This window comes from Oncorhynchus kisutch, linkage group LG22 (genome assembly GCF_002021735.2).
Source record: "Oncorhynchus kisutch isolate 150728-3 linkage group LG22, Okis_V2, whole genome shotgun sequence".
Classification (NCBI taxonomy): Eukaryota; Metazoa; Chordata; class Actinopteri; order Salmoniformes; family Salmonidae; genus Oncorhynchus; species Oncorhynchus kisutch.
In genome coordinates, this window is record NC_034195.2 from 47,196,133 (window position 1) to 47,221,483 (window position 25,351).

The following is a 25,351-nucleotide window of genomic DNA, read 5'->3' on the forward strand; positions in this document are numbered from 1 at the left end:
CTGGGAGGAGGTGCTCTTATTCTCCATGGACTTTACAGTGTCCCAGAACTTTTTTGAATTTGTGCTACAGGATGCACATTTCTGCTTGAAAAAGCTAGCCTTAGCTTTCCTAAATGCCTGTGTATATTGGTTCCTAACTTCCCTGAAAAGTTGCATATCACGGGGGCTATTCGATGCTAATGCAGAATGCCACAGGATGTTTTTGTGCTGGTCAAGGGCAGTCAGGTCTGGAGAGATCCAAGGGCAATATCTGTTCCTGGTTCTAACATTTTTGAATGGGGCATGCTTATTTAAGATGGTGGGGAATGCACTTTTAAAGCATAACCAGGCATCCTCTAATGAAGGGATGAGGTCAATATCCTTCCAGGATACCCCGGCCCAGGTCGATTAGAAAGGCCTGCTCGCTGAAGTATTTTTGTTTGACAGTGACCCATTATGGATGCAGGCAATGAGGCAGTGATCGCTGAGTTCTTGGTTGAAAACAGCAGAGGTATATTTGGAGGGCAAGTTGGTTAGGAAGATATCTTTGAAGGTGCCCGTGTTGACGGATTTGGGGTTGTACCTGGTGGGTTAATTGATAATTTGTGTGAGATTGAGGTCATCAAGCTTAGATTGTAGGATGGCCGGGATGTTAATGTCACAGTTTAGGTCATCTAGCAGCACAAGCTCTGAAGATTGATGGGGGGCAATCAATTCACATATGGTGTCCAGGGCACAGCTGGGGGCAGAGGGTGGTCTATAGCAAGCGGCAATGGTTAGAGACTTGTTTCTGGGAAGGTGGATTTTTAAAAGTAGAAGCTCAAATTGTTTGGGTACAGACCTGGATAGTAAGACCGAACTCTGCAGGCTATCTCTGCAGTAGATTGCAACACCGCCCCCTTTGACAGTTCTATCTTGTCGGAAAATGCTATAGTTAGGGATGGACATTTCTGGGTTTTGGGGGTCTTCCTAATCCAGGATTCAGACATGGCTAGGACATCCGGGTTGGCAGAGTGTGCTAAAGCAGTGAATAAAACAAACTTAGGGAGTAGGCTTCTAACATGCATGAAACCAATGCTTTTACGATTACAGAAGTCAACAAATGAGAACACCTGTGGAGTAGGAGTGGAGCTAGGTACTGCAGGGCCTGGATTAACCTCTACATCACCAGAGGAACAGAGGAGGAGTAGGATAAGGGTATAGCTAAAGGCTATCAGGACTGGTCGTCTAGTGCGTTTGGAGCAGAGAGTAAAAGGAGCAGGTTTCTGGGCGCGATAGAATAGATTCAAGGCATAATGTTCAGACAAAGGTATGGTAGGATGTGAGTACATTGGAGGTTAACCTAGGCATTGAGTAATGATGAGAGATATATTTCCTCTAGAGAAGTTTAAACCAGGTGATGTCACCGTCGTGATGGATTAGTAGGGTTCCGAGTAGCAGAGGGGTCCAAGTCTAATTGGCAAAATAGGTATAGTGGCCCAAGAAATTGGCCGATGGTCTATACAGCTAACAGTCCAGTATGCTCTAGACAGCTAGCGGGCTGCGGTTAGCAGCTAGCGGGCCGTGGCTAGCAGATGGGCACTCAGGGGACGTCGTGATGTAGAGGCCAGTTGAGTACCTCCTTGAGCAGATTACGTCGTAGTCCAGTTGTGGAGGATCAGCGGGGTTCCGTGCCCCGTACCGGCAGTAGAAGGGGTCCGGGTATTGTAAGCCCAGGAGTGGCTGATGGGCCTCTTTGGCTACCCGGGAGAAAAAGGCCTAGCATGGGCTAGCTCCAGGTTAATTGGTGCTTGCTTTGGGACTGACGTTAGCCATGAGTAGTCACTCGGATAGCAGCTAGCTAGCTGCGATGATCCAGGTGAAAATGTCCAGAGCTTGCGGTATGCTCTGGTTTGAGTCGCGTTGTACAAACTGGCGAGAGCTTTCCGAGCTAAAGGTTAGCTGATGACCGCTAGCAGTGGTTAGCTGACTACTAGCTAGTAGCTAGTGAGCTGGCTAGCTTCTGTTGGGGGATTCCGGATTCGAGGTAAATAAAAATACTTTCGAAAAAACAGATCCACACCAGATTGGGTGAGGCGGGTTGCAGGAGAGTATTTTGAAGTTGAAGTTTAGAACAAAATATAAAAAGATATGCGAAGAAAAACATATAAAAAGATATATACATGGGACACAACAAGATGGACAAAGACGTCTGACTGCTACACCATCATGGATTTAGCTAGTTACCTGTGGAGCTGATGTTTAGGCTGAGGTATGTATAGTTTTTGGTGTGCTCTAGGGCAACAACCTCCAGACGAGCTTCAATGCCATATAGCACTCTTTCCGTGGCCTCCAACTGCTCTTAAATGGAAGTAAAACTAAATGCATGCTCTTCAACTGATCGCACCCGCACGTCTGACTAGCATCAGTACTCTGGGCGGTTCTGACTTAAGAATATGAGGACAACTACAAATAATACAAGTATTTGGTTAGACTGTAAACTCTCCTTCGAGACTAACATTAAGCATCTCCAATCCAAAAATGATATCTAGAATCGGCTTCCTATTTCGCAACAAAGCCTCCTTCACTTACGCTGTTAAACATACCCTCGTAAAACTGACCATCCTACCGATCCTTGACTTCGGCGATGCCATTTACAAAATAGCCTCCAACATTCTACTCAGCAAATTGGATGTAGTCTATCACAGTGCCATCTGTTTTGTCACCAAATCCCATATACTACCCTCCACTGCGACCTGTATGCTCTTGTTGGCTGGCCCTCGCTTCGTATTCGTCGCCAAACCCACTGGCTCCAGGTAATCTATAAGTATTTGCAAAGTAAAGCCGCTCCTTATCTCAGCTCACTGGTCACCATAGCAACACCCACCCGTAGGACACGCGCCAGCATGTATATTTCACTGGTCATCCCCAAAGCCAACTCCTCCTTTGGCCACCTTTCCTTCCTGTTCTCTGCTGCCAATGACTGGAACGAATTGCAAAAGTCACTGAAGCTGGAGACTTATTGTCACGACTTCCGCCGAAAATGGCTCTCCTGCCTGTTCGGGCGGTGCTCGGCGGTCGTCGTCACCGTCCTACTAGCCACTACCGATCCCTTTTTCGTTTGTCTGTTGGTTTTGTCTTATTAGTTTCACCTGTGTGTATTTTAGTTTAATTAACGTCCTTATATGTAGTAGGTTGTCCCGCCCTTGTTTTGTGCGGGATTGTTTTTGTATTCACGTCATTTGGTGTAGTACTTGTGTTTTATTCTCCGGCCTATTTTGGTCCTGTATTGGATTATTCACCCTGTGTGTTGGGTTGACTGTGTTTTTTGTGCGCCGGAGAATAAACTGTTCGAATCACTGAAACCTGCTCTCTGCGCCTGATTCCACCCACCTTGATAAAACGTGACACTTATATCTCCCTCACTAAATTTAAGCATCAGCTGTCAGAGCAGCCTCCCGATCATTGCACCTGTACACAGCCCATCTGTAAATAGCCCATCCAACTACCTCATCCCCATATTGTTTTAATTTTTTGCTTTTTTGCACCCCAGTATCTCTAATTGCACATCATCATCTGCACATCTATCACTCCAGTGTTAATGCTAAATTGTAATTATTTTGCCACTATGCCCTATTTATTGCCTTACCTCCCTAATCTTACTACATTTGCACACACTGTATATAGATGATTTTCTATTGTGTTATTGACTGTACGTTTGTTCATTACATGTGTAACTCTGTGTTGTTTTTGGCGCACTGCTTTGCTTTGTCTTGGCCAGGTCGCAGTTGTAAATGAGAACTTGTTCTCAACTAGCCTACCTGGTTAAATAAAGGTGAAATATATATATATATATATATTTTTAAATGGTTTCTAGATGGAATTTGTATGTGTGGTAATGGCATCTGGACCTTTTTTGGAACACCATTATTTTGTCTTACTGAGATTTACTGTCAGGGCATAGGTCTGACAGAATCTGTGCAGAAGATCCAGGAGCTGCTGTAGTCCGTCCTTGGTTGGGGGGACAGAAGCGTCAGATCATCAGCAAACAGTATATATTTGACTTCAGATTCTAGTAGGGTGAAGCCGGGTGCTGCAGACTGTTTTAGTGCCCTCGCCAATCCGTTGAAATATATGTTGAAGAGAGTGGGGCTTAAGATGCATCCCTGTCTCATCCCACGGCCCTGTGGAAAACATAGGTGTGTTTTTTGCCAATTTTAACCACACACTTGTTGTTTGTGACCATGGGTTGTATAATGTTGTATGCTTTTCCCCCAACACCACTTTTCATCAATTTGTAGAGCAAACCCTCAAGCCAAATTGAGTCAAAAGCTTTTTTGAAGTCAACAAATCATGAGAAGACTTTCTTGCTCTCTCCTTATCAATTCAATTAAATTCAAGGGGCTTTATTGGCATGGGAAACATGTGTTTACATTCCCAAAGCAAGTGAGGTAGATAATATACAAAACTGAAATAAATAATAAAAATGAACAGTAACCATTACACATACAGAAGTTTCAAAACAAAAAAGACATTACAAATGTCATATTATGTATATATACCGTGTTGTAACAATGTACAAATGGTTAAAGTACACAAGGGAAAATAAATACGCCTAAATATGTGTTGTATTTACAATGGTGTTTGTTCTTCATTGGTTGCCCTTTTCTTGTGGCAACAGGACACAAATATTGCTGCTGTGATGGCACACTGTGAAGTGTCACCCAGTAGATATGGGAGATTATCAAAATTGGGTTTGTTTTCGAATTCTCTGTGGGTCTGTGTAATCTGAGGGAAATATGTGTCTCTAATATGGTCATATATTGGGCAGGAGGTTAGGAAGTGCAGCTCAGTTTCCATCTCATTTTGTGGGCAGTGTGCACATAGCCTGTCTTCCTTTGAGAGCCATGTCTGTCTACGGCAGCCTTTCTCAATAGCAAGGCTAAGCTCACTGAGTATGTACATAGTCAAAGCTTTCCTTAAGTTTGGATCAGTCACAGTGGTCAGGTATTCTGCCACTGTGTACTCTCTGTTCAGGGCCAAATAGCATTTTAGTTTGCTCTGTTTTTTTTGTTAATTCTTTCCAATGTTTCAATTAATTATCTTTTTGTTTTCTCATGATTTGCTTGGGTCTAATTGTGCTGCTGTCCTGGGGCTCTGTGGGGTGTGTTTGTGTTTGTGAACAGAGCCCCAGGACCAGCTTGCTTAGGTTCATCTTTCTGTAGGTGATGGCTTTGTTATGGAGGGTTTGGGAACTGCTTCCTTTTAGGTGGTTGTAGAATTTAACATCTCTTTTCTGGATTTTGATAATTAGTGGGTATTGGCCTAATTCTGGTCTGCATGCATTATTTGGTGTTCTACGTTGTACACGGAGGATATTCTTGCAGAATTATGCATGCAGAGTCTCAATTTGTTGTTTGTCCCATTTTGTGAAATCTTGGTTGGTGAGTGGACCCCAGACCTCACAACCATAAAGGGCAATGGGCTCTATGACTCTGCGCAGAACATATAGGTGCTGCTGTAGGCCCTCCTTGGTTGGTAACAGAAGCATCAGATCATCAGCAAACAGTAGACATTTGACTTAATAACCTGTTGACGGGTTAGGGTTCCCTTTTGGGAATGACCCCTCCCACGTTCAGCTGGAACGGTGGCGCACGGAACGCAAAAATATTCTTAGAAATATTTAACCTCCACACATTAACAAGTCCAATAGCTCAAATGAAAGATAAACACCTTGTTCAGCTAGCCAGCAAGTCAGATTTCTAAAATGTTTTACGGCGAAAACATAGCACATATTTATGTCAAACCACCACCAAAGACACAGCTAATTTGCATAGCCAAAAAATGCAATCAACAAACGCAGGATTAAAATAAAAATAATTCACTAACCTTTTGAAAATCTTCATCAGATGACAGTAATAGGACATGTTACACAGTACATTTATGTTTTTTTCAATAATATGCTATTTATATCCATAAATCTCTGTTTACAATGACGGCATGTTCACAAAATGCTACTCAAATGTCCGGAGAAATGATGATATCTGCCGGAGCTAACGTCAGATAACAAGCAATACACATCATAAACTTTGACTAAATATACATGTTCTACATATAGATAGAAAGATACACTTCTTCTTAATGCAACCGCTGTGTTACATTTATTTTTAACGTTACAGAATTCGTTCACTGGGCTATAATATGAGACGGCGCTCAGAAATTAGCATTAGGTCTCCTCTATCTCGGAGTCCACAGAAACCCATAATTAACACATAAATATTCCCTTACCTTTGATGTTCTTCGATCAGAAGACGTGGAAGGAGTTATACTTACCAAAAACTGCGTTTGGTTTTCAAGTCTGTGTCTTTAGGTTACCAAACGCGACAAAATCCGGTTGAAATGCAGCCAAAATTCTAGTCGATGCGCATCTAAACTTCAAAATTACATATTATATGTCGACTAAACTGGTCAAACTAAGTGCAGAATCAAGCTTAAACATGTTCTAAACATGCAAAACAAACCTTAGCCCGAACAGACAAACCGAAATCGTTTGGTCAATCCTGGAAGAAAGAGAGCTCCGGACCAGACGTGCGCATGAAAGTACATGTATTTTCGCGTGACCCGGAGGTTTCAGCCCGACAAAACTCGAGCACGTGCGCGATCCTCACAAAGAGAGGCCCCACTGAAAGAGGACACCGCGCTGAAGAGATAGGAACTGTTCCCAGGTCTGTAGCTGGTTGGGAAGGGTGGGGGCGATGACGTCAAAGTTGGTCCAACTTTCATGAAGGCAAGAGAGAGTTTGGTAGAATGGCTGCCCTGAGAGTTCTGCTTTACATACAGACATAATTTGAACGGTTTTAGAAGCTTTAGAGTGTTTTCTATTCAATAATAATTATTATATACATTTATTAGCAATTTTTAACAGATTTTTTTTCTGTTTACTATGGGCACGCAATTCCTCCAAAGGGGGCAGTAGTCGGCCCTATCTTTAACAGGTTTTAAGATCCTAGTAGGGTGAGGCCGGGAGCTCTCTCTCTCTTTCTCTCTTTCTCTCTCTCTCTCTCTCTCTCTCTCTCTCTCTCTCTCTCTCTCTCTCTCTCTCTCTCTCTCTCTCTCTCTCTCTCACTATCTCTCTGCTCTTTGTTTCTCAGTCCCCTAGTTTCGCTGTCTGTCTCTTTCTCTCTCCCCCTCTCTCTACCTAGCCATCATAACTTACCTACATATGGTTTGGGACTAGGTGAACCGACAGCAGAGGAACAGAGCGTGTGCTGTGTTGAACTATGCAGGGTTAAGAGAGGTTATCCTCATGGCTATACTGTAACATCATAACTTAGCCTACCTCCCCATATGGTTTGTTATAAGGTAAACAGAGAGCAGAGCAGAGCGTTTCAGTTTTTCAGTGTAGCAGAATGTTGTTTCTGGGAGGAGACGATGATGGGAAATAGGAGTCATGTTTTCATGTTTTTATTGCACAGCCTCATTCTCCACTCTAGCATGCATTATACTGCAACACTACTACTCCAATCCAATAGCTTCTGTAGAGTTATTACTGTATTACAATAATAGGTTAATTCATTTAACTCATTTCAGTAGTGTAATTGAAAATTGCTCCATATTTTCAGGTAATGTATTTGTTTATCCACATGAAACCAATATCATATTTGGGATAGAGATGGAGGGTTCAGTTTATTCAGGATTTCCATGAGTGAGTTAGTCTAGTCAAACAATTTTCAGTGACTATACCGTACCCATTAGAAATAAAACTTGTTCTGTCTCTATGTCTACCTTTCCTTACTGTAATACAGCCTGAGCCTCACATTGCCTAACCATCACTAACCCTATTCCACTGACCCAGACCCGTATATAGAGAGTGTTTTGGTCAGATTTTAAAACGGACACCATGTTAACAGAGGGATGTAACAATACAAGAGTGCCTCTGACAGTTCCCTCTGAAATGACCTGCTGTAAACAAGAACAACAGAGGAATATTACAGAAGTTTTTATTAATTATCATTTGGAATAACGTGTATTCAAGTCTTCACAGTTTTGTGGTGTCAACAAATTGTATATCTTCTTTCACTTCATAAGTAAAAAATAAAAAAAGATCAGAAATAAACAGCACAACATGGAAGCTTCAATTATCACGTAGCAATGGCTATGGAGGAGGAAGTGGCACTATCGGAACGTTCAGACAGAAACCACATTGGCCAAACTCTCTATATACAGTATATGACTCCGCACTGACCTGTCTTATGTAAAAGTGTCTAAAGGTGGAATCAGTTGGCAGGGTTTACTGGCTGGATATGTGTTGACTGTGGCTGTGGCTCTGCTGCCCTCCACCCACTACACTACAACCTTTACCAGGCTTCTGTTTATTGTGTTATTATTAGTACCTATAAGGATTTAAAGTTGCATTTCATGAAAGTGAGTCATTTTACAATGAGAATTAAGTTATTTTCTGACAAATTTAACTGAGCCACCACATGTTGTGGCCATCAGAGCTGGTAGTCAGGAATTTGCTATTTTATTTAACCTTTATTTAACTAGGCAAGTCAGTCAAGAACAAATTCTTATTTTCAATGACAGCCTAGGAACAGTGGGTTAACTGCCTGTTATGGGGCAGAACAACAGATTTTTACCTTGTCAGCTCGAGGATTCAATCTTGCAACCTTCCGGTTACTAGTCCAACGCTCTAACCACTAGGCTAACCACTAGGCTACCCTGCTGCCACCTATAATGAATACCATATCCACCATTGAAGTTGGTCAGATTTTAAAAGCCATTTTGATTGATTTACAAATGTGACTATTATAAATACCTCACTATAAATCTTCCATTCTGTTCCAGGTGGCCATCATCGCAGGAAACTTTGAATTGGCAGAATTAATCAAGAACCATAAAGAGACTGATATCGGTAAGTTTCTGAACTAAACATTTCTTTGTTTCTGTGTAGTATAAATTGTGTTTATTTACCAGAAAAAAAACTATTGCATTATAGGAAATGGTAAGACAGGTAAACCATTGAGCATAGCAGGTTACCAGGCTAGGAAAGGGTTGCTGGCAAATGTGTTGTATTGAATGTGAGTTAAGTCATGTGCGATTCACTTGCTTTATGAATGATGCACGTTAGTGTAGACCAAAGCGCTTCCACTCTGAATGGGCTATTGTGTTTCCCGGTGGATGGACCTGCTCTGTGCCTCCTCTCTCATCTAAAGACAGTCAGTTCTGCTCCAATCCACACTTCACAATGGAGCTGGCCTACATAGTGGGACTGGGATGAGAACACACACTCACACACACACGTCATGCGCACACACACACACGCGCGCGCACGTCATGGACACACACACACACACGCACGTCATGCACACACACACACACACACACACACACACACACACACACACACACACACACACACACACACACACACACACACACACGCACACACACACGTACGTCATGCACACACACACACACACAAACACACACACACACACACACACACACACACACACACACACACACACACACACACACACACACACACACACACACACACACATGGATTGATCAGCTGTGTTTTGTCATCTGTCTGTCTGCTGCACTGTTCTCTGTCACTCTCATATGTTCTCTGGTATACAGTACAGTACATCACTCTGGTATACAGTACAGTACAGCACAGTACAGTAGGCTCTACTCTCATATGTTCTCTGGTATACAGTACAGTACAGTACAGTAGGCTCTACTCTCATATGTTATCTGGTATACAGTACAGTACAGTACAGTACAGTACAGTACAGTACAGTACAGTACAGTACAGTACAGTACAGTACAGTACAGTAGAGTAGGCTCTACTCTCATATGTTATCTGGTGTACAGTACAGTACAGTCGTGGCCAAAGGTTTTGAGAATGACACAAATATTAATTTCCACAAAGTTTGCTGCTTCAGTGTCTTTAGATATTTTTGTCAGATGTTACTATGGAATACTGAAGTATAATTACAAGCATTTCACAAGTGTCAAAGGCTTTTATTGACAATTACAGTTGATGCAAAAAGTCAATATTTGCAGTGTTGACCCTTCTTTTTCAAGACCTCTGAAATCCGCCCTGGCATGCTGTCAATGAACTTCTGGGCCACATCCTGACTGATGGCAGCCCATTCTTGCATAATCAATGCTTGAAGTTTGTCAGAATTTGTGGGTTTTTGTTTGTCCACCTGCCTCTTGAGAATTTCTCAATGGGATTAAGGTCTGAGGAGTTTCCTGGCCATTGACCCAAAATGACCCACTCAATGTTTGTTCCCCGAGCCACTTAGTTATCACTTTTGCCTTATGGCAAGGTGCTCCATCATGTTGGAAAAGGCATTGTTCGTCACCAAACTGTTCCTGGATAGTTGGGAGAAGATGCTCTCAGAGGATGTGTTGGTACCATTCTTTATTCATGGCTGTGTTCTTAGGCAAAATTGTGAGTGAGCCCACTCCCTTGGCTGAGAAGCAACCCCACACATGAATGGTCTCAGGATGCTTTACTGTTGGCATGACACAGGACTGATGGTAGCGCTCACCTTGTCTTCTATGGACAAGCTTTTTTCTGGATGCCCCAAACAATCGGAAAGGGGATTCATCAGAGACAATGACTTTACCCAGTCCTCAGCAGTCCAATCCCTGTACCTTTTGTAGAATATCAGTCTGTCCCTGATGTTTTTCCTGGAGAGAAGTGGCTTCTTTGCTGCCCTTCTTGACACCAGGCCATCCTCCAAAAGTATTCTTCTCACTGTGTGTGCAGATGCACTCACACCTGCCTGCTGCCATTCCTGAGCAAGCTCTGTACTGGTGGTGCCCCGATCCCACAGCTGAATCATCTTTAGGAGATGGTCCTGGCGCTTGCTGGACTTTCTTGGGTGCCCTGAAGCCTTCTTCACAACAATTGAACCGCTCTCCTTGAAGTTCTTGATGATCTGATAAATGGTTGATTTAGGTGCAATCTTACTGGCAGCAATATCCTTGCCTGTGAAGCCCTTTTTGTGCAAAGCAATGATGACGGCACATGTTTCCTTGCAGGTGACCATTGTTGACAGAGGAAGAACAACGATTCCAAGCACCACCCTCCTTTTGAAGCTTCCAGTCTGTTATTCGAACTCAACCAGCATGACAGAGTGATCTCCAGCCTTGTCCTCATCAACACTCACACCTGTGTTAATGAGAGAATCACTGACATGATGTCAGCTGGTCCTTTTGTGGCAGGGCTGAAATGCAGTGGATTCTTTTTTGGTGGGGGGGTTCAGTTCATTTGCATGGCAAAGAGGGACTTTGCAATTAATTGCAATTCATCTGATCCCTCTTCATAACATTCTGGAGTATATGCAAATTGCCATCATACAAACTGAGGCAGCAGACTTTGTGAAAATGTATATATGTGTCATTCTTGTGGACTTCAGGAAACACCAGAGGGAACACCCCCCTATCCACATCGATGGAACAGTAGTGGAGAGGGTAGCAAGTTTTAAGTTCCTCGGCATACACATCACAGACAAACTGAATTGGTCCACTCACACAGACAGCATCGTGAAGAAGGCGCAGCAGCGCCTCTTCAACCTCAGGAGGCTGAAGAAATTCGGCTTGTCACCAAAAGCACTCAAAAACTTCTACAGATGCACAATCGAGAGCATCCTGTCGGGCTGTATCACCGCCTGGTACGGCAACTGCTCCGCCCTCAACCGTAAGGCTCTCCAGAGGGTAGTGAGGTCTGCACAACGCATCACCGGGGGCAAACTACCTGCCCTCCAGGACACCTACACCACCCGATGTTACAGGAAGGCCATAAAGATCATCAAGGACATCAACCACCCGAGCCACTGCCTGTTCACCCCGCTATCATCCAGAAGGCGAGGTCAGTACAGGTGCATCAAAGCTGGGACCGAGAGACTGAAAAACAGCTTCTATCTCAAGGCCATCAGACTGTTAAACAGCCACCACTAACATTGAGTGGCTGCTGCCAACACACTGACAATGACACTGACTCAACTCCAGCCACTTTAATAATGGGAATTGATAGGAAATGATGTAAATATACCACTAGCCACTTTAAACAATGCTACCTTATATAATGTTACTTACCCTACATTATTCATCTCATATGCATATGTATATACTGTACTCTATATCATCGACTGCATCCTTATGTAATACATCTATCACTAGCCACTTTAACTATGTCACTTTGTTTACATACTCATCTCATATGTATATATTGTACTCGATATCATCTACTGTATCTTGCCTATGCTGCTCTGTACCATCACTCATTCATATATCCTTATGTACATATTCTTTATCCCCGTACACTGTGTATAAGACAGTAGTTTTGGAATTGTTAGTTAGATTACTTGTTGGTTATTACTGCATTGTCGGAACTAGAAGCACAAGCATTTCGCTACACTCGCATTAACATCTGCTAACCATGTGTATGTGACAAATAAAATTGGATTTGATTTGATTTGATTCTCAACTTTTGTCCATGACTGTACATTACAGTAGGCTCTAAGGTGCATGGGATGTGGATTACAATCTTCTCTGTCATCTTTCTAAAGATGCCACTTTTTATCTGATGGAATCCTTTTTTTCCTGTGTCCTTAGGCCAAGGGTCCAAGACTGTGACATTATGAACTCTCCTTCTGGCATACAGTCAACTTATTGCTAGTGCCAGCAGTCTTACAATCTTGCAATCTTACCGTACAAGTGTCAGGGGATTTCTGTCTCTTCCTCTCCAAATAGACACTGAGACATAACTCTTTTGTCATGCATTTACAACCCCCAACAGTCCCTTTTCTCCGTCCTCTGTCATCACTTCTTTCTTCATGTTTTGTGACCACATTCTGCTGTAAATAGAAAGGGTGCTGCACACCAATTATTTAATTATTTAATTGTCTTTTTGTATTTGCCCCTTGAGTCATAGTCGGGCTGATTAGCTTCAGTCTGAGAGTGAAGGTCTTTGTGACAGCTAACCTCATTACATTGGTTTATACACGCTTAGAAAAAAAGGTACTATCTAGAACCTAAAAGGGTTCTTCGGCTGTCCCTATAGGGGAAACCTTTGAAGAACCCTTTTTGGTTCCAGGTAGAACCCTTTTGGGTTCAATGTAGAACCAGGCTTCTACATGGAACCCGAAACGGGTCTACCTGGAACCATAAAGGATTCTCCCATGGAGACAGCCGAAGGACCCTTTGGGAACCCTTTTTTTCTAAGAGTGTAACAGAATTTGTATTATATAGTTCAACGTCATGGCTGCAGTCATGACACATAAACCTACAGCATCTGCCTTGTTCTACAGTCAACTATGTAAATCCTTGTCCCATATAAATCCAGTCGTGGTTGCCATGGTTCCCAGATCCATGTGATATTTGGCTTTCGGGATCTCAGATCTGGTCGGTTCCTCAATGGAAGACCCATGGGTAGCGAGGTAGCCTCTTTATATGGCGTAGATCTATACATTGGTGGTTGTTTTTTTTCATGATTGTTACTGAAAATGTAGACTCATCAGTGCTGTTTCTTCAGCATCCTTTGTCCTGTGATCCATTATCACTGTTGTATAATCTACTGCATCACTGATCAATGTGGTGACAGCAGTGTTGTTCTATCATTCTATCTTTATGGATCCATCACTCAGGGTTTGTGGTGCTCAAACAAGATGGTTCATCACTATTTTACCTCTTTGAGATTGATCTACCACAAGCTGCTCTTTCTTTTCGTTGTGTTTGATTGATTGAGTGGCTGGTGTAACGAGGAGGTTCAGGTTTAAAATGTTAAAGCTATTCCTTGGAGAGGAAAGCGGAGGTTGGTGCTTGTCAAGTTGCTATCTAACAATCTGTGTGCCAGAGAAGAGAAGAGGTGGTCCGCGGAGATTCCCCCCATCCACAGTTCCCCCTGCAGCCTACAGTCATTTAGATGTTAGATGTTAGGCTGGTTTGAAGTCATGACGCTTTGTAATTCATCATAGACAGTACATTACACAGGATCTAGTATAGGGTCATTATCATATTGCTTTCAGTGGACTGGTTCTTGTATATTTAGACTACTAATGACCACACCAATGGTTTGAGATTAATTCTGAGCAATTAAGGGAATGTTGATGGAAGGAGTAATTCCAAATGCCTATTCAATATGAATTCAATAGGTTGTTTTCCCAATGAAAGTCCTAAAGTTATTCCCAAGAGGGAATAGCATTTCATAATATCACAACATGTCTTAATTCTCATCACATTCCAATAGGATTTGGAATGTGTTGTTCTGTAAGTGCTTGGTTACAATTGCTTGTTAAAAACAATACGCATGGGCCATTCCATGCCACTATAGTCCGAAAAATATCTTTGGTATCTCACATTGTTCTGGTAATTCTCACATAGAAACTGAACAGAATGTTTGACACACTTGTATTTTTACAATGTATATATATTTTTTTATCATCAGAAAGTGGCCATTTTAGGCCCATCTTAGACCTGAACATGTCTCCTGTAAGACCCTATGAGCTGTGAACGTACATGATACAGACAACATCATGGTGTCATTATATGCCTTATAGTATATTCTCTATTCTCTATATCTAGATTCTGAAATACACATTTTCACATTCATTTATTCAACATAATATGAATATGAATTTAAATATGAATAAATAAATATAAATATGAATATCTCAAACTTTCATCATGCTTTTTTTGAAAATGGTTTGTGATAGAAATGTAAAAAGCATGTCAAACATCTTTCCTCCCAATGAAGTTACTATGAGAATTGCCAGAACAATCTGAGATACCAGAAATATTTTCGGCCTATGCTGCCGTGGAATCGCCCACATAATTTCACAACCAACAAGCAACTTGCTAATAACGAATTTAGACTTCCTCGCTAAGGTTGCCTAGCAACACAAAGGGTTTGTTTTCGAATACAGCTGTTCCTGTGAAAGCACCGGTTAAAATCCAATCTCTCGCCGAACCTGTTTCCACTGAAGATTGATTTATGCATGTTTAATTTGGGTGTTATGTGATTGCAAGCGACGCCTCTCTCCACCATGTGTTTGACAGCCACGTATTGAGAATGTGTTCTGCCCTGTCATCTATGGCAATATCATTCATTTGGATTATTATTGAAGTAGTTTTAGATAATACAGTGTTTTAGCAATCTGGTTTATATTAAAATCAGTGTTAATGATAGTAATCAAAGTGGCTGTGGTTTAGTTGAATTCTCCCCATCCATAATGATTATAATAACTGACACATTCTTGCTGAGATCATGTGCTGCTTGTCTCTGGAATTTTGAACCTGGGTGAAGCAACGCTATATCTAGGGAGTTTATTTTCCTTCAGTGCATCTGACTGTCTGTTAGAGTGTTTGTGTGTGTGTGTGTGTGTGAGAGAGAGAGAGAGAGAGAGAGAGAGAGAGAGAGAGAGAGAGATGGAGATGCGTGGTGGAATGGAAATGCGTGGAACTGGTGCGTTGTGATCCCAGTCAGTAACAAGCAGTGTGTCTCCCAGCCTTTCCCCCTGCCTGGCTGTCTTTGTCCCTGCCTGTCTCCTTGTCTGCCTTTTATCCCACCTTTCTCCCTGGCTGCCAGTCTCCCTCTCCCTGCCTGCTCACTGCCTGCCTTTTCCCTGCCTTCCTGCCTTTCTCCCTGCCTGTTTCTCTGCCTGCCTTTCTCCCTGAATGTCTTCCATCCTGCCTGCCTGACTCCCTGGTTGCCTGTCTATCTCACTGTCTCCCTGCCTGTCAGTCTATCTGTCTCACTGCCTGTCTGTCTATCTGTTTCCCTGCCTGCCTGCCTACCTGCCTGTCTGTGTCTCCCTCCCTCCCTGCCTGCCTGTCTGCCTGTCTCCCTCCTTCCTTCCCTCCCTGCCTGTCTCCCTCCTTCCTTCTCTCCCTGCCTGTCTCCCTCCTTCCTTCCCTCCCTCCCTGTCCCTCTGCCTGCCTGCCTGTCTCCCTGCCTGTCTCCCTGCCTGCCTGTCTCCCTCCTTCCTTCCCTCCCTGCCTGTCTCCCTCCTTCCTTCCCTCCCTGCCTGTCTCCCTCCTTCCTTCCCTCCCTGCCTGTCTCCCTCCTTCCTTCCCTCCCTCCCTGTCCCTCTGCCTGCCTGCCTCCCTGCCTGTCTCCCTGCCTGCCTGTCTCCTTCCTTCCCTCCCTGCCTGTCTCCCTCCTTCCTTCCCTCCCTCCGGTCCCTCTGCCTGCCTGCCTTCCCAGCCAATCTCTTTCCCTCCCATTGTCACGCGCTTTACCACTGGAACGACTTGCTGCTGCTTTTTCCCACTACAAAACTCGGATACATTTCATATTCGCTCTTTTTCTATTTATTTATATCTCCACATTTCCCATGAACAATTAAGCAATAAGGAAAAGGGGGAAAATGAAGTCTTTTCTGAATGCCTTGAAGAAAGAAGGTAAGCAGTGATACTTGAGCTAGAGTTTTTTTTTTATGGGTTTTGAAGGCTTCCAGTGTTTTCAGTGGTTACTGATACTTTGTGTGGCATATAGAAACTGAGAGAGTGGATTCTATTGTTTATGCCTTTAGGTTAATCACTGATATCATAGTGTTGTTGTTTCTTACAGGTTATGAGCTTGTTGTTATTGGTTTAATAACAACTGCTAATGAACTAAAAAGTTAATTATTGAATCCATATTAGTTACCGTATAACTCCTTTTGTTTATATAAATACTGATGTCTGCTTTCATAACCACTTGAAAAAATCTCAAGAGAATGTTAACTATTTTGGCCCACATTGTAGATATGTGTATACCAGAGAAAATATCAGAGTAGAGCCTACTGTACTGTACTGTACTGTACTGTACTGTACTGTATATCATAGAACATATGAGCGTAGAGCCTACTGTACTGTTCTGTACTGTATATCATAGAACATATGAGAGTAGAGCCTACTGTACTGTACTGTACTGTACTGTACTGTACTGTACTGTACTGTACTGTACTGTACTGTACTCTATATCATAGAACATATGAGAGTAGAGCCTACTCTACTGTACTGTACTATACTGTACTGCACTGTACTGTACTGTATACCAGATAACATATGAGAGTAGAGCCTACTGTACTGTACCATACTGTACTGTACTGTAATGTACTGTATACCAGATAACATATGAGAGTAGAGCCTACTGTACTGTACTGTACTGTACTGTACTGTATACCAGATAACATATGAGAGTAAGTCAGTCAGTAGTCTACCAGTCAATAGTCTACCAGTCAATAATCTACCAGTCAATAATCTACCAGTCAATAGTCTACCAGTCAATAGTCTACCAGTCAATAATCTACCAGTCAATAATCTACCAGTCAATAATCTACCAGTCAATAATCTACCAGTCAATAATCTACCAGTCAATAATCTACCAGTCAATAGTCTACCAGTCAATAATCTACCAGTCAATAATCTACCAGTCAATAGACTACCAGTCAATAATCTACCAGTCAAAAGACTACCAGTCAATAATCTACCAGTCAATAATCTACCAGTCAATAATCTACCAGTCAATAGACTACCAGTCAATAATAATCTACCAGTCAATAATAATCTACCAGTCAATAGACTACCAGTCAATAATCTACCAGTCAAAAGACTACTAGTCAAATCAAATCAAATGTATTTATATAGCCCTTCTTACATCAGCTGATATCTCAAAGTGCTGTACAGAAACCCAGCCTAAGAAAGGCCAAAACCTAGGAAGAAACCTAGAGAGGAACCAGGCTATGAGGGGTGGCCAGTCCTCTTCTGGCTGTGCTGGGTGGAGATTATAACAGAACATGGCCAAGATGTTTAAATGTCCATAAATGACCAGCATGGTCAAATAATAATAATCACAGTAGTTGTCGAGGGTGCAGCAAGTCAGCATCTCAGGAGTAAATGTCAGTTGGCTTTTCATAGCCGATCATTAAGAGTATCTCTACCGCTCCTGCTGTCTCTAGAGAGTTGAAAACAGCAGGTCTGGGACAGGTAACACATCCGGTGAACAGATCAGGGTTCCATAGCCGCAGGCAGAACAGTTGAAACTAGAGCAGCAGCACGGCCAGGTGGACTGGGGACAGCAAGGAGTCATCATGCCAGGTAGTCCTGAGGCATGGTCCTAGGGCTCTGGTCCTCCGAGAGAGGGAAAGAGAGAGAGAAAGAGAGAATTAGAGAGAGCATACTTAAGTTCACACAGGACACCGAATAAGACAGGAGAAGTACTCCAGATATAACAGACTTCAACCACCATCCTGAGACAAGGCCGAGTATAGCCCACAGTATAGTCTTCCAGTAATGAGTCTACCAGGCAATAGTCTACCAGTCAATAGTCTACCAGTCAATAGACTACCAGTCAATAGTCTACCAGTCAATAGACTACCAGTCAATAATCTACCAGTCAAAAGACTACCAGTCAATAATCTACCGTCAAAAGACTACCAGTCAATAATCTACCAGTCAATAGACTACCAGTCAATAATAATCTACCAGTCAATAATAATCTACCAGTCAATAGACTACCAGTCAATAATCTACCAGTCAAAAGACTACTAGTCAAATCAAATCAAATGTATTTATATAGCCCTTCTTACATCAGCTGATATCTCAAAGTGCTGTACAGAAACCCAGCCTAAGAAAGGCCAAAACCTAGGAAGAAACCTAGAGAGGAACCAGGCTATGAGGGGTGGCCAGTCCTCTTCTGGCTGTGCTGGGTGGAGATTATAACAGAACATGGCCAAGATGTTTAAATGTCCATAAATGACCAGCATGGTCAAATAATAATAATCACAGTAGTTGTCGAGGGTGCAGCAAGTCAGCATCTCAGGAGTAAATGTCAGTTGGCTTTTCATAGCCGATCATTAAGAGTATCTCTACCGCTCCTGCTGTCTCTAGAGAGTTGAAAACAGCAGGTCTGGGACAGGTAACACATCCGGTGAACAGGTCAGGGTTCCATAGCCGCAGGCAGAACAGTTGAAACTAGAGCAGCAGCACGGCCAGGTGGACTGGGGACAGCAAGGAGTCATCATGCCAGGTAGTCCTGAGGCATGGTCCTAGGGCTCTGGTCCTCCGAGAGAGGGAAAGAGAGAGAGAAAGAGAGAATTAGAGAGAGCATACTTAAGTTCACACAGGACACCGAATAAGACAGGAGAAGTACTCCAGATATAACAGACTTCAACCACCATCCTGAGACAAGGCCGAGTATAGCCCACAGTATTGTCTTCCAGTAATGAGTCTACCAGGCAATAGTCTACCAGTCAATAGTCTACCAGTCAATAGACTACCAGTCAATAGTCTACCAGTCAATAGACTACCAGTCAATAATCTACCAGTCAAAAGACTACCAGTCAATAATCTACCAGTCAAAAGACTACCAGTCAATAATCTACCAGTCAAAAGACTACCAGTCAATAATCTACCGTCAAAAGACTACCAGTCAATAATCTACCAGTCAATAATCTACCAGTCAATAGTCTACCAGTCAATAATCTACCAGTCAATAATCTACCAGTCAATAATCTACCAGTCAATAATCTACCAGTCAATAGACTACCAGTCAATAGACTACCAGTCAATAGACTACCAGTCAATAGTCTACCAGTCAATAATCTACCGTCAAAAGACTACCAGTCAATAGACTACCAGTCAATAATCTACCAGTCAATAGACTACCAGTCAATAGACTACCAGTCAATAATCTACCAGTCAATAATCTACCGTCAAAAGACTACCAGTCAATAATCTACCAGTCAATAATCTACCAGTCAATAATCTACCAGTCAATAATCTACCAGTCAATAGACTACCAGTTAATAGACTACCAGTCAATAGTCTACCAGTAAATAGTCTACCAGTCAAAGGCTACCAGTCAATAGTCTACCAGTCAAAGGCTACCAGTCAATAGTCTACCAGTCAATAATCTACCAGTCAATAGACTACCAGTCAAAAGTCTACCAGTCAATAGTCTACCAGTCAATAGACTACCAGTCAATAATCTACCAGTCAATAGACTACCAGTCAAAAGTCTACCAGTCAATAGTCTACCAGTCAATAATCTACCAGTCAATAATCTACCAGTCAATAGACTACCAGTCAAAAATCTACCAGTCAAAAGTCTACCAGTCAATAATCTACCAGTCAATAGACTACCAGTCAAAAGTCTACCAGTCAATAGTCTACCAGTCAAAAGTCTACCAGTCAATAGTCTACCAGTCAATAGTCTACCAGTTAATAGTATACCAGTCAATAATCTACCAGTCAAAAGTCTACCAGTCAATAGTCTACCAGTCAATAGTCTACCAGTTAATAGTATACCAGTCAAAAGTCTACCAGTCAATAGTCTACCAGTTCGGCAAGTGCTGCTGGCTGCTGGTAAGCTTTCTTGACTTGGACATAATTTTTTGCCAACAGATGGCTAACCTTTGTTTAACCAGCTAAACAGCTGCTCTTAGCAAAAATGTGTTTGTAGTTACTTTTCTAGCAATTTGGCTGTCAAAATAATGAAATACTATTTACTAAATGTATTCATTTTAAAATGTTGTACTTCTCCTTGCCATTATCATTCACCTGATGATAAGACACGTTTTTTCGCTAACATTTGATGGGGGTCCCCGGGTCGCTGGTTTGCCAAAGAGGGGGTCCCTGGGCAAGAAAAGGTTGAAAACCTCTGATGTAGATCCATACATATCACCAATCTTTAATTGGCTATGGCTATGCTGTTGATGATAGGCCATCCAGATATCAGCATTAGTGGGAGAGTCAGGTGGAGAGGGGGTGGGACCTGCCATTGGGGGTTGGACATGTGACCTTTCCTCTCAATGCAGCATGGACCTACTCTATATTATGATGCATTCCATAGGTACAGTCACAGTTTTGAGGGGTTATCGCTTTAAATTGTGCTTTTGAGAGTCTTACACACATACTCAGGCCTTTTGGAAGAGGTATTCTTGAGAGGCCTTTTTTATAGAACCTTCTCCTATCACAGTACGGTTGTTTTCTTTTCCAAAGCAGTGTCATCTCTCTCACACAGTGGCCAATCATCTCTGGGTTAAACCCTATATTGCTGTATACAAGCCTCTTATTCCTCCCTGGTATTTAGTAGGCAGCAGAGAAATAAACATCATCATTAATCATGCTTCAGCTGTGTGAGCTGAGCACTGCATCAAACGCAGGGGAATTCCACCAAGGCTCTTATTATAGCTTGAGTTGAATAGAAGTTCTCTCCTCCTCCGCCAGGCAGCCAGGCAGCCTGCTCTGAGCCTGTGAGACCAGCTAGTTAGGAGCTCTCATTGCATCTCCACTAAGGCTCAATTATGCTTATTAATACCTCAAGGTTAGAGACTACCTTTGGTTTTCTATTGAACCCAAATAAGAGGTGTGTGTGTGTGTGTGTGTGTGTGTGTGTGTGTGTGTGTGTGTGTGTGTGTGTGTGTGTGTGTGTGTGTGTGTGTGTGTGTGTGTGTGTGTGTGTGTGTTATTCAACCAGCTTATTTTGGAGGAACAATGATGAAATGATGAAATTACAAATTATGTAATATTTCTCCATGTTGAAACCTGTTCTAATCCCCCCCCTCTCCCTCCCTTCAGTGCCTTTCAAGGAGGCGCCGGCCCAACCCACCCGGCGCCAGCAGGCCCCACGGAGTACACTAGCTGCTCCACGGTCTATGCTCCTACGCTCCAACAGCGACAACAACCTGAACGTGAACAACCGGTCACCCCTGCCCTCGCCGTGCCACTCTCCCCTTCATAGCCTCTCCCCCCGTCGGCCCCAACAGCAGCAGATGCCCAGCCCCAATGGAACAGTCAGGACCATGGGGAAGGGGGCTCCCCGCCCTCCCCGTTCACGTTCGCCCTCCCTGGGGCGCCTGGGGGAGGAGACACCCAGACAGATCCCCCAGCGCCAGCCCAGGTCAGTCACCAAACAGAATTTGAATTATACATTGACTCATGAGGGCCCCCAACGTCTCTTGCGGGTGCCCAAAGCTGAAATCATGGAATTTTTTATGGGGGTCCATAATGACATGATAATTCCCAATCTATTATTTGAACCATGTTACCAACTTTAGGATACACTGATATAGGGTGTCACTTTCCAAAAAGTGCCCTCAATACAGAACCTGCTATTAGGAGTATTTTGGCCCCAAAAATCTGGCCCAAAAGTCCCTGGAGTACATGGCAGCTTGGGGAATAGAGGAAGATTTGTCACACTCACGGAAAGTCTGATCCGTCTTTCATGAAAATGTGGATGGATGGATGTGTATGCATGGATGTGTGTGGATGTTGACCCATGAGATGCTAGACGTGCTCAACCGTCGGTCCAATCAGTCTCTCTTAACCTTTTTATTGCAGTGGGCTAAATCAGGGTCACACCGAGTGTTTCTTGGTAGCATTAAACAAATCTACTTTGAAACACAAGTATACACCTCACACACAGGGTTAAAACAAATAAAACAAAACCGTTGGACACCGGATTTTCGGCATATTTGGTTTATTAATTATGAAATTATGAAAAATATGAATAACGCTAGGTATTTTGATTGCAGGAAATGGATCTATGTTGTGGGTCTTGGAGTGGACGTTTGTGTTTTAGACAGTTGTCTGGAGGATTGAGAAGGAGAGGAAGGGGAGGGTTTGTTGTGTTGGGATCAGTTGAGGTTGTGCACCCTAATCCCTAAATAGTGATTAGGTGTATATAAGGAATAGGGAACAAATTACAGCCCCCTCGGTTTATGTGTATGGATTCTGCAACTTCTTGGTGTTGTGTTCACGTCTTTTAGAATAGTGCACATCTATCATTGTCACCCTAATATACCATCATATTTGAGTAGAGATCAGTTTTGGTCCATGTTAACGACCATTTCTTCCTTTGTATTTAGAGATAGTGTGTGTGTGTGTACTTGTGTACTGTATACTCCCCTGTGTGTGTGTGTGTGTGTGTGTGTGTGTGTGTGTGTACTTGTGTACTGTATACTCCTCTGTGTGTGTGTGTGTCGGTGTGTGTGTGTGTACTTGTGTACTGTATACTCCTCTGTGTGTGTGTGTGTGTGTGTGTGTGTGTGTGTGTGTGTGTGTGTGTGTGTGTGTGTGTGTGTGTGAATCTCTTCACCTAGCAGGGGGGTCTATGGAGAGCACAGCATGCTCAGTAAGTGGGCCATGCCAATTACTCACTGCTAACGTAAAAGGAAAAAGAAAATTAATCTAAATTGAATCTAAAAATGACAGGAATCACACAAGTGAAACCCTAGAAAATGTGACCTTTTCTCCCCTTTGCTTTCCCTTGTTCAGTCCGTGTTCAGCCCTTGTTCAGTCCGTGTTCAGCTCGTGTTCAGCCCTTGTTCAGTCCGTGTTCAGCCCTTGTTCAGCCCGTGTTCAGCCCTTGTTCAGTCCGTGTTCAGTCCGTGTTCAGTCCGTGTTCAGTCCGTGTTCAGCCCGTGTTCAGCCCTTGTTCAGTCCGTGTTCAGTCCGTGTTCAGCCCTTGTTCAGTCCGTGTTCAGCCCGTGTTCAGCCCATGTCCAGCCCTTGTTCAGTCCGTGTTCAGCCCTTGTTCAGCCCTTGTTCAGTCCGTGTTCAGTCCGTGTTCAGCCCTTGATCAGTCCGTGTTCAGTCCGTGTTCAGTCCGTGTTCAGCCCGTGTTCAGCCCTTGTTCAGTCCGTGTTCAGCCCGTGTTCAGCCCTTGTTCAGTCCGTGTTCAGCCCGTGTTCAGCCCATGTCCAGCCCTTGTTCAGCCCGTGTTCAGCCCATGTCCAGCCCTTGTTCAGCCCTTGTTCACTCCTTGTTCAGCCCTTGTTCACTCCTTGTTCAGCCCTTGTTCACTCCGTGTTCAGCCCTTGTTCACTCCCTGTTCAGCTAGGGCAATCAGTCCGTATAATGACTTGTTGTGATTACCTCACATGCCACCTCTCAGTCGGGTGAGCGGGCTTACTGGCGTATGAATACATTATTACTGGCTCCATTACTGCTTACTGGTGTATGAATTCATTATTACTGGCACCATTACTGCTTACTGGTGTATGAATACATCATTACTGGCACCATTACTGCTTACTGGTGTATGAATACATTATTACTGGAACCTTACTGGTGTATGAATACATTATTACTGGAACCTTACTGGTGTATGAATACATTATTACTGGAACCTTACTGGCGTATGAATACATTATTACTGGAACCTTACTGGTGTATGAATACATTATTACTGGAACCTTACTGGTGTATGAATACATTATTACTGGAACCTTACTGGTGTATGAATACATTATTACTGGCACCACTACTGCTTACTGGTGTATGAATACATTATTACTGGCACCACTACTGCTTACTGGTGTATGAATTCATTATTACTGGCACCATTACTGCTTACTGGTGTATGAATACATCATTACTGGCACCATTACTGCTTACTGGTGTATGAATACATTATTACTGGAACCTTACTGGTGTATGAATACATTATTACTGGAACCTTACTGGTGTATGAATACATTATTACTGGAACCTTACTGGCGTATGAATACATTATTACTGGAACCTTACTGGTGTATGAATACATTATTACTGGAACCTTACTGGTGTATGAATACATTATTACTGGAACCTTACTGGTGTATGAATACATTATTACTGGCACCACTACTGCTTACTGGTGTATGAATACATTATTACTGGCACCACTACTGCTTACTGGTGTATGAATACATTATTACTGGCACCATTACTGCTTACTGGTGTATGAATACATCATTACTGGCACCTTATTGGTGTATGAATACATTATTACTGGCACCATTACTGCTTACTGGTATATAAATACATTATTACTGGAACCTTATTGGTGTATGAATACATCATTACTGGCACCTTATTGGTGTATGAATACATTATTACTGGCACTGTTACTGCTTACTCGCTTATGAATACATCATTACTGGCACCTTATTGGTGTATGACTACATTATTACTGGCACTGTTACTGCTTACTCGCGTATGAATACATTATTACTGGAACCTTACCGGCGTATTAATACATTATTACTGGCACTGTTACTGCTTACTGGCGTATGAATACATTATTACTGGTACCTTATTCCGTTATGAATACACTATTACTGGTACCTTATTGGTGTATACATACATTATTACTGGCACTGTTACTGCTTCCTGGCATATAAATACAGTATTACTGGCACCTTACTGGCATATTAATACATTATTACTGGCACTGTTACTGGTGTATTAATACATTATTACTGGCACTGTTACTGGAGTGCAGCAGTTAAAATGGGACACTGCTATGTCCTCCCTAGTTACAGGAGTGGTTGCTAAGGCCATTACTACAGTATGGTGCATATGTGTTTCAGCTACTAGCTAGCCTACTCCAAGTATATTA

At 42.8% G+C, this 25,351-nt stretch overlaps 1 protein-coding gene across 1 annotated transcript in view; it reads left to right on the forward strand.

Moving 5' to 3' along the window:
* LOC109867035 (SH3 and multiple ankyrin repeat domains protein 2) overlaps positions 1-25,351 on the forward strand; it is a 171,542-nt gene that overhangs the window by 45,399 nt on the left and 100,792 nt on the right. Inside the window, exons 10-11 of the mRNA XM_031801926.1 lie at positions 8,806-8,872; positions 21,547-21,868. Coding sequence (XP_031657786.1) covers positions 8,806-8,872; positions 21,547-21,868 — 389 coding nt within the window. The remainder of the gene's footprint in view (positions 1-8,805; positions 8,873-21,546; positions 21,869-25,351) is intronic.